Source organism: Chiroxiphia lanceolata, chromosome 3 (genome assembly GCF_009829145.1).
Source record: "Chiroxiphia lanceolata isolate bChiLan1 chromosome 3, bChiLan1.pri, whole genome shotgun sequence".
NCBI lineage: Eukaryota > Metazoa > Chordata > Aves > Passeriformes > Pipridae > Chiroxiphia > Chiroxiphia lanceolata.
The window spans coordinates 50,997,319-51,008,053 of NC_045639.1; the positions used below are offsets into that span (position 1 = coordinate 50,997,319).

Consider the following 10,735-nt stretch of genomic DNA (forward strand, 5'->3'; position numbering starts at 1 on the left):
CACACGTGCAGATGCCATAATGCCAAGTCTTCAGATGTCTCAGTGTAGTAATGCTTCACTATAGATGACCCCTGTCAGCCTCCTCCAGCCTTCTCTAAGCAAATGCAATTGAACGTTTGTGGCTCTTCTTAAGATAGGTGTGAAGACTGATAGGGCATGTGGAGCCTGACATGGCTCTTCTCGGTCATGACCAGGTGGTAGGAACAGGTTGCCAAGGGTTTAACAGTCATTCATGTGCTGACCTCTTATCTCTGTGTTATCTGAAGGCAGATGAAGAAAGCAGAGACTCATATAATTACTCTTCTTCCTTCTTCATTGAACGCGTAATGTGAAACTTGACATAATGCAAGGACAAATTCAGAGAGCTGGTAAGGGTACATGACAGATGTTAGTGAGTTTTTCACTGGAAACCTTGGTCATAGACCTACAGGAAATACTTGTGCCATGCTGGCAAATTAAGTTGACATGGCAGTTCACAGGAAAAAACATCCCGGACACATGTGCTTGACTGCCCTCAAGGCACTTGGATGAGGGTGAGATTTTAATACTGAAGTGGTGACTTTCGTCTTCAGTCATCTGCTGATGGGATGGAGGCAGCTCCCTTATCTGGGAGAATATTCATCTTCCTTGACAATCTTTTGAGACAGCCAAGTTGAGAGGAGTACTTAATCCACTCTTCTGTTAGGATAGTTGCCAAAATGAGTGTCACTTCCCAGCAGCAGCTTTTCTTCATCTATGGCATGTAATACTGCATGACTGCTAACTAAGGCCACTTAAAAATAGAGATTTTTAACATGCCATGTGTGGACTAAGAACAGCCTTTAAGTTGGCTTAAAATTGCTATATCAGGATCTACACTTCGGCTAGAAAATCTGCAATCCTTTTATATTTGCAGACCGTTCAAAGCTATTAAGGTAATTGGCTTGTGAAAGGATTTTTAGAAGATTTGTGGAGAATGGATATGAGCTGATGGAATTTATCCTGACCAGTCAAATACAGGCAATCAAGCGCATTACGTTTTTTATCATCAAGAGTAATATAGTTTGCAAAAGGAAGTAATTCTTAACTGGGGAAAAAGTTATGTAATATGATGTCTCTGCTTTTCAAACATAAAGAAAAATAGTAGAGGCAGAAAGCTTAATAGCTTGAAGCTCTTATCCCATCTGTTGAAAAAAGCCTTCAAACCTGCAAATGTATATCTTAAGTCAGTTTTGCTTAGTCCTTCCATTTAGACTAAAAGTTTAGGAAAGACTGAGGCATTTTTGCATGTATTCTGGATTGACTTGTCATCAGAGGAAACAGAGTTCACCAGGTCACCTGAAAGACAGAAAGAACTCTGAGCCTCTTTAATAATTAAGTCAAATATAATAGCTGACTGTAACTTATGAGGAACTGTTATGAAACCTTTCTTCTAATGGAAATATAGCTAGACTGTTGAATGTGCTCTAAAATGTTAAAAGCTTTTCTAAGGTAGCAGTTATGGCTGTTTTAATTTGCATGGAAATATGCTTCATGTGGGAACCTTATGTAAAGAGTCCCGCACACTAATTTCAGGGGTATGGTATCTGCTAAATCAGTGCCATAACCAAGTTTTGGATATGAACTTTTGTAGCTGAAGAGTAGCAGGTAGCAGCAGCATCCTCCTGCATCATCCGTGTGCCACAGCAGCCAGTTCTTCATTCAGTCCCATGCATCGCCTGTGGAACCTTTGTCAAGTTGCTGTCTCAGTTCTGCCTATATGATGGAGAATTTTGATGTAGATCACAGGGAATTTCAAGTCTCACGTTAGCAGAGTAACAAATAAATTAAAATATAATCTTCAATCCTGATGATAAGGTTTAGATACTCAACAATAGACTTTTATTTAGGATAGGAAGACTGTTGTGGTTGAGAAATCAATGAGGTTTTTTTAAGACATATGCTTTGAAGAAGGCTGACTGAATCTGTGTTACTATATCTCTGCTATTGGTAGCAGCAAAGCCACTCATTTAGACTGGGTTTTGCAGAAAATCTGAAATATTTGTGGTTAATGTGAATTATAGCTTCCGCTGCTGGGACTGCCAAAGTGATGACAGAAGAAATTACAAGGAAACTCTTAACTTACTATGGGAGGGAAATCCAATGAATGGGCAATTTTTATGCTGACTCCAAAAGATGCAGCTGAGCAACACAATGGCTGCAGATGATGAATGTTTTAAGAGAACTGGATAAATTAGATTTGCGGTTTATTTACTTCTTTCTTTTCTTATGGAAATATACAAAGCTTCAGATGAATGGGCTGGAGAGCTCTCTCATTCAATCAGGATTAAATCTATCCAGACCATTTTGTTAGTACAATTCTTCACTCAGTGCAAAATGAGAGAAATTGGAGATGAAGTTGCATCATTAAAGAAAGTTGCATTGCCGGGAACTTTGAATTAATAATGATTTTCAATAGGATTTGCAAACAAACTATGTTGAATTGTTGTGCATATTTTCTGGAAAACTTAGGCAGGGATTTAAGTCATTGACTACTCAATTACTATTTCAGCAGCTTTTAAAACTTCATTTTGAAAAACATAGAGATGCATTTGCTTAACTATGTATTTTGCAAAGTTTAATTCCTAGTTGGAGCAAATGACAGGCTTGTGATGCAGCTTTCTAGAGTGGTCAAGCACTGTGGATTTAAAGCTAAAACCTGTTTTGTTCAGATAATATATGTATCTAGTATGCAGGCATGAGTAGAAAGCTCAGTGTCTCTGAAATAGAACCCCTAAACTTTTGAAGGATTGTGTATTTATTTTTGGTACTACTATGTAATGAGTTATTTCAAGTTATTGTTACTACTTGTTTTTTCAATGTAATTGCAAGGCAGCGATATGTAGGATAGTCATTTGAAGCAATAGTCACTATAGATGTGTCCTAAAGCCTCAGTACAGTGTATGACCTTAAATCTGGGTTAACCTAGGAACTCATAGACATCAGCTGCAGGGCAGCTGATGGGTGGTAAATTATTAAGTCACAGTAACTGTATTATGTGCCCATTTTACTTGAAATCAAATAGGATAATTTGTAGAGAAAAAAGGTTAAGAATCATGCATATTTAAAAGCAATGCAGAAGGAGGCATTTCTAGTAAAACATGATTTCTTGTTCACCCATTTGACCACTGAATTCAGTGAACTAAAACTCTTTATGTGGCTGCTGAGATTTACCCTATATTGTACTACGGTGTTGGAGGGAATTAATCTTTTATGTTTTCATTTCTGCAAGTACTTCTAAAAAACTAATACCCACAGCAATATTCCTCTAAGAATGGAGGAACAAACAGTGACTTGGCAAGAATAAGCTTGTTTACATGCTGCCAAATTGGAGAATAACTGGACTGCAGGTCTTTACCATGGCTAAGCTTCTTGGTATGTAGTTAGTGCCTTGTGCAGGGCTCAATGAGAACCTAAATTGCTGCATATTGTTGTTCTCACTGCATATTGTTGTCCTCTGGACACTGATGGTGATGTGGCCTCCCTGGAGAGGGTGTATTGATGGGATAGTTCAGTGAGGCTACAGACATGCTGCACTGGTTCTTGCTAATAGAAGGCAGCTTCTGGTCCTGTTCTCCCAAAACAACCGTGTCTCGTCAGTTCTCTTCTTTCTGTACAACTGGCTTCAGGTTTGAGCCTGTGTGGAAAGAAGTATGTTTGGCAGTAGGACAGGTAGTGTTCCCTCTTCTTCTTCTTCCTTCCCACCCCCACCTGCCCCTTTTTCACATTCAGATGGCGCTTTTTTTCTTTTTTTTTTTTTAAAGTAATTATTTAATTTGTTCCACAGGTAGCTGTGGGATTGGTCTCCAGGCTGACTTTAGTTTTTACATCCAACCAATCAGACCATCTCCAAGAAGTAGCCTTGGGCAAACAGTTAAGAAAATTTTGATTTTTGACTTGGCTGCAGGGAAGTAAAACTGTGAAGGAAAGCAAAGCTGTGAAGGAAAGCTGACTTAGGATTCATTTCATGCTCTAGTGAAGCGGGTGGACTAGAAACTCTAAATTTTAGTCTAAGAACTAGTCTCACTACATGTGTACTGTTTGTGGAAGAGAAACCTGGAGAAACAGAGTCTAATTAGTTTCCAGAATTAATTGGAAGACTTGAATAGAAAGCCTGGAATTCATTGTTGGGCAAATGACCTCATTAAAACAATGAGTCACACCACCAAAGCAGAGAGGTGATTTCCTCCCCTTTCCTGAATTATCATTTCATCTTTGTCATCTTTTGTTTTGATTTTTTTTTTGCCTAAGGCTGAATATAGATGAGTTCAAATGAACTGTAGATTTAGTCTCCGTCTCTCATTTAAATTTGCCTTTGGAATTAGAAAGATGTCTTCTAGAAACAATAATTTAGTATTATAAATTAACAGGATTCTCAGTATTTGTAACAAGGGTATCTCCTTGCAGAGTATCTGTAAAAAGAATTGAAACCAAGTTTGTGTAAACTTTTACTTGTTTAAAAAAAATGATTTTCTGTTTTATTTACCAATGTACAAAGTGCTGCTGTGGGATTTTTCTTCTATTAAAAGTGGATGTAACCTGTGTATTCCTGGCTGTAACCCTCCAAGGAATAATAGGTTCTTGAATATTTAGCTGAATTATTCTTGTATGTTTTTCAACTCTGTGAATTAAATCAGTATAATAGGTAGATAATTCAACCTGTGTTATGGGACTGCTTTTAACAAAGATTTGTACGTGATCAGCTTTCGGATGCTAAATTTCAGCATATCTTGTTAAAGGGGATTTCAATAAAATGCTCTGTGTAAAATGATTTTTGTGTACAAGGTGGAGATAGATTTGTATATTAAGCCTTGACTCAAATGGCCACAAGTAACGAAACTGCAATTTTTGAGTGATGGCTAAAGGGTAAAAAAAAGGGTATTACTGTCATAAAGCAAAGTTAGTTATAAAGTGAAGGCTTATTGAAATGCTGTGAAGTCTCCTTTCCTGCCTCCATAAGGGAAAATGGACATCTTTTCTAGAATGCTGCCTTTCCTTGATGGGGAGCTGCAAAGCAGGAAAGGCAGAAGTGCACCAGAGCAGAACTGTTTTAATAACAGCCAGCTCCATGCAAGTGTCAGATGCAAAATGATACTTAAATCAGAAATGTGCTGAACCAGTGGTGTGGTTTGTGCACCCATGGGATGTGCACAACAGCCCTATTGCATTATGCAAAATGTCTGCCACATACAAAATGCTCTTGTTGGGTTTTACTGTTTCATACTGCAGACCCTTATTTCAAGAAAAAAAAGCTCCTGAGGGGTAAAGCATTGTAAATTATTATATATGCTTCTTCAAATGAATGCTTGTTCTGCCTTAAGAATAGCTGCAGTTACCTCAGATCTGCTTAGGGGCTTGCCCCTACAGTGTGGTTTATTTTGGCAGCCCTAAGAAGTTTCCAGGTGGTGTCAAACTTGCCTGAAAACTTCAAGCAAATATCTTGTTTTGCAAAAGAAGGCGCTTGTGATACCTCTTAAAAATATAAGGGGAGGAATTCCTCTCTTGCTTTAATGTCATATTGAAAAGCAACTGACCTGTGGCTATGTTTCATATCTAAGGGAAACTTGCTCTGAACTCCCCTGAGAGAAAATGGACAGAGAAATGGCAGAAGTGCCTCCCAAACAGTACCATAGATGTCCCTGTTCACTCTGCATATGCCCCTTCCTGTAAGGCTCTGACTTTCAACTTGTTTGAAACTGTTGAACAGTTTCCAGTTGCATTGTCTTGTTGCTGCCTTGATGGTGAATGAAGGTGGTATAGAGGATTTGTGACTTGAACAGAAAAAAAAAGCTTTTCAAAGGGAAGAACTGTACTTCTACCCATTCCTTCCCAAAGCTGTCTTAATCTGATGTTTTGGCATGGGAATATAGGGGCTTTTTTATGGAAAGAGCTGTTGAAAGGCAATAATAATGGCCTTTTAAGATCACTTTAGGGCATTTATTTCTATAATGATTTTACTGCAGGGCTTTATTTAAGTTTGATAGTAAAAAATCCTAAAGTGTGTTTATATGTTTCAAGCAACACCATGCCACGTAGTTTTGCCTTATCTGTCAGGTCTTTACAATGATGAAACATTGAGACAACCAATGCAAAGTGCATTGAAAACTGTGAATTTTCAAAGTAAACATGTCTTCCTCATTTTTCTGATTTTTTGAGTGGAAAAGTACTGGATCTGACAAGTTTATAGTAGACATTGTTGCAGTGGCTTGTGCCTATGGGAAAAAACAACTTCTAGAGAGTAGAGGGGGAGAATTTAGGGTCTTAACAAATCTGTTTTTCTGGTCATCTCTTTAGGCTATCTGTCTATCCAGATGAGAAATGTGATATTGATATACATAGATGTATTCCTGAACTGGCCTTGGCTTAGTTCAGGGGTGGAGGCCCAAATATCAAAGTGATATTAGTGAGTGTAGACCACAGTGACGTGTATGCTGCTCTGCCTTTGCTGCTGTTAGTTTCAGCCACAGGTAGTGTTGGTGCAATGATAACCATGGTGCAGCAGCGCATGCAGCTCAGTATAAAGATGTGTAAAAGGTCAGGAAAGGAAATTGCTTTCTTGGGATGGTACCTGCTAGGATTGTGGTCCCGCTAGAAAAACATGGCATATTTCTCAAGTTAAAATACACATTTACAGAGACTTTTCTTATGCAAAGTGTAGTACCTAGATAATATAATTTTCTGTGTGACCTTTTTTGAGAGGTACTGTCATTTAGGTGGTAACTTTGTTCACTGGAATTTTTAGCTTCAAGCATTCAAACAGGAAGTCATACTTTTTATTGTTTCATAGAATCATAGAATGATCTGGGTTGGAAGGCACCTTAAAGAGCATCTAGTATGACCCACTGCCAAGGGCAGGGACAACTTCCACTAGACCAGGTTGCTCAAAGCCCTATCCAACCTGGCTTTTCACTTCAACCTGACTGACAAAATCCATAATTACATTCCCTGTTTGTAGCTAACAGCTTTCGTATACAGTACTGTGGGCAAATATTATTTTCCTAGTGTGACAGTAAGGAGATGATTTAGCTTTTAATGCATCTACAGTTACCATCAGAAATTGTATACCAAAAGAGTTTCAGATAATGATGCAACTCTGTAAGCTTCTGTTCTCACACAAACTGAATTGGTTTGGTTTGGGGTGTTGGTTTGTTTGCTTGGTTGGTTTTTTGTGTGGTGGTTTGGGTTTTGTTTTGTTTTGGTTTTTTTTTTTTGTTCGGTTTAGGGTTTGTTTTTGTTTTGTTTTGTTTTGTTTTTCCAGAGTAGTGTCATTCACTTAGCTCCGCAACCAGTTTCGCCCATCATAAGCCAGTGGTACTACCTCTGGCTCCTTGTTCCTGCCTTGCCTCACTCAGTGTTAGTGTGGGCTGTGTGGTGAACCTGTTCAGAGGGCTGAGCCAGCTTAGAAAGTAGCAAGGGAAGAGGAAAAACAGACGAATTTTTAGCCATATCTTCTTTCTGTTACAGCTGAGTATGCAGCCAACCAAAATACTAGTGCTGGTGGGTAAAGTGGCTAAAGAAACACCTCTGTTGGCAGGAGTGCTGATTTCTGTGCAGGCTTAGGCTGTGAAAGTCTGCTTTGTCTGTTTGCATTGTATCCAGCCATAGATTTTGCTTCACTCAATAGTTGGTAGAAGGCCCTGTGTGGCAAAAGCCTGAAAGATGGCTAAAAACTGAGCCAGCACGCTCACAAGGAAAAGCTAATTGTTCACACCTCTACTGGGTGATGAAAATATGCTTATAAAGTTTCTGATGATCAGGCCAGAGAAATTCTAGCTTAACAGTAAAAGCTTAAATAAAAATGTATAGTTTGCTTTCTAAAAATTCTCAATCATGGTATTATGGGATCATTAAAATTACTCATATTTTCTATTTTTTCCCCTAGGAATTTATCAAAGAGCTGCTAACTCGGATAAGAGGAATGAGGAAACTCAGTCCCCCTCAAAAGAAGAGTATATAAATAACTTGAAGTAGTAGCACTCTGTAAAAGACATGGCAAGGGAAACAGGACTTTGAATACAAGACCTTTATTAAAATAATTGTCTTTCTCCACAACTTCTTTGATTTTATTCAGTTTTGGCTCAAGGAATTTCTTTTGTGTGTTTTAAGGGTTCTTTTTTAAGTGTCAAATTTTTTTTATCAAAAATATCAACAATTTGGATGCTACTCAACTTCCAACTGAGGATTACTGAAGCAAGTGAAGAATCCAAGAGTTAGTGATGAGGGGCAGCAAGCCTATGTGTTGAATCAGAAGATCTTGTAAATTTACAGAGCTAGGAGACTTCTCCTTGCAACCAGTTGGATAACGTTTCTTAAGTTGGTTGTACATTTGACTCATGGATGTCCAGTTTCTTGTGCTTGTCTGTACATAAATTTTAAAGTGGGTTGTGAATACTGTTTCACATGGATGGAAGGAAAGGTTTGTTATAGTAAATTATTTAAATGGTGGTTATTGCAAATTTGCTACCAGAAGGTACTAATTTAGATTACTAAAATAAGTGCTCCCATTTTTCTAAATACCCTTAAAGCAGCCCAGTGAAGAATTTTATCATATCTCCTTATTCAGACTGCAGCATATGAAAATTGGGAATTTTAAGGACTTAATGTATAGACTTAAAAGTTATTTGATTGACCTTGATGCTTTGCCAGGATCACGTCCTCTTCACCTCATGGTGTCTTGGAGCCGTGCTAACCTATACTGAATAAGGGCCTGGAGTGATATCTAGAGAAATGTCCATCACCATTTAAAAGCTGCTTCAGGCTGGGGGAAAGGCAGTGATACCAAAATGAATTGCAAGTACTGTATTGCATTTAATGATGTGGTCTTAATCAAATGCAGATTCCTCTCTTATAAAGGTAGGCAAAGAATAATACAGTCTGTTTATAGCTCTACCCTGAGAAGTGGAGCGACTTCTTAACTTGGGTTCTCTTACTTGTAAAAAGCAAGAACAGACAGAGATCCCTGCTCCCTTCTGAAAAATGTCCTAACTGGAATGTTTAATAAGCTACCATGTACTGGTAGGTGACACTAGTCAGACATTTTATATCAAGGGTGCTCTGAACATATTTTATTTTTCAAAAGAAGTACATGTTTGTGAATTTCATGTATACTGGCAAGCTTTTTTAATGTATTTAATTTTGTAATGTTACCGATGATTTTATTTACCAGATATTTACTCAAATAAATGGAACAACTTGTGACTTGTTACATGTACACTTTACAAGACTACTGTTGCTGAGTAGGTTTGTAAATGGAATTGCTTGTCAAAAAGAGAAACCTGTGAGGTGGTAAGTACATGCAAACCCAGCTGTACTGACCCTTTTTGGCTTTTAATGTGCCCAGTATCACTCAAACTCCTGTAACCTGGTGCACAGCTTCACTTTTGAAACTCTACTGCAGATGAGGCCTTCCTTTCCTGTGCCTCAAGGGATATAAAACAGGATGGAAAAAAAGCTTGGAAATTCTTTCGGATAAATGCTGGTAAGTTCATGTAATTTTTTCTGTCCACCAGAGGTGAGTGTAGGGGGGAGCTTACATGCTGTGGCTCTCAGTTTTCTACTGAAGGTATGGCAGAAGGGGGGTCTTTCAGCTGGAGGCATTCTACCTTTCTTCCGTTATGCACCTTTCTGGATTCTCAAGAAATTCCAATGGCCCTCAGAAAAGGCTTGCATGCAGCATTTTAAATTTAAATCTCATGTTTTACTGAAGTTATAGTTTAGCTCTGGATTCCTAAAGAGTGACTGAGCAAATTTTTTTGAAATTGTGAAATGAAATCAGTGCTTCAGGGAAATCAGAGAGAGCTTGTGAATTCATCTGGTTTTGTGTTGGAACATCCAGCTATTGTTGTCAACATTATCAGTGGGATGTCTTTGGTTCTGAAAGAGGCCCATGTGAATGATGTGTCTTGACAAAGGAAGACTGTCTCTCCTTGGTCTGTCCTCCTTGCAGAAGATCTCACGTAGCTAGATCTAAATGACCAAGTTTTCATAAACATCACCCTTTGAAGGAGGGAATGTTACAGGAAAAGCTTCAACTGCTGAGGTAAGGGGCCTTTTGTTAGATTTTTCACTCAACTCTGGAGGCAGGAATCGGTGGTTTTAGTAAAGAAGCCTTACTAGCAAGCCTGATGTTTGAGTGGGCAGGTACTTTTGCTGGAAAACCTCTTGGTTTGTAAACCATTGAGAACCTTTTTTGAACTCCTGGGTTTAGTATGTCCAAAATTGGGAAAAACCTTTTGATTTGAGACTTGTTGTCAGCTCTCAAGTTTAGGGTTTTGAGCTGGAGTCTGAACTGTGTGCTTGTGGGTACTGACTTATAAATTTTTTCGCATGCATTTGATACATGGGTGAAAAAACTGAGAGCGTGTAATATACCTCTTCAAGTTCTGAGGTGGTTACAGCTGCTTACATTTTGCAGGTGGTATTTAGAAACAACCCAAAGTATGAACGATAAGAGTTCTAGCAATTTCAGCATCCACAGATGCATTTTGTGACTTCACTAACAATTCCAAATATAACTTTTTTTTCCTTTATAATAATGGTGTGCAAAATCAGAAATGTGAATTAATCGCAACTGCACCAGTTCTTTCCTTTCCTACAGCAAAATACTATCCACAAATATTTTTTTTTTCTGTTGTTTGACTAAAAGCTGCCCACCCAACTCTATGCATGACACATTTGTGTCTTTTGTCCTACTCATCTTGCACTGAAGTAGCAGTGG

General features: G+C 38.3%; 1 protein-coding gene across 2 annotated transcripts in view; it reads left to right on the plus strand.

Moving 5' to 3' along the window:
• Nucleotides 1-9,229, plus strand: part of PPP1R14C (protein phosphatase 1 regulatory inhibitor subunit 14C) — a 53,184-nt gene extending 43,955 nt beyond the window's left edge. The window contains exon 5 of one of the 2 annotated variants that reach the window (XR_004356311.1): nt 7,901-7,983. Coding sequence is in view for 1 of the 2 variants with exons in the window: in XM_032684022.1 (XP_032539913.1) it covers nt 7,901-7,975 (75 nt within the window). In the remaining variant the exon portion in view is untranslated. Of the gene's footprint in view, nt 1-7,900 lie in introns of both variants that reach the window. The other variant, XM_032684022.1, reaches the window with a different exon arrangement.
• Nucleotides 9,230-10,735: the final 1,506 nt, after the last annotated feature.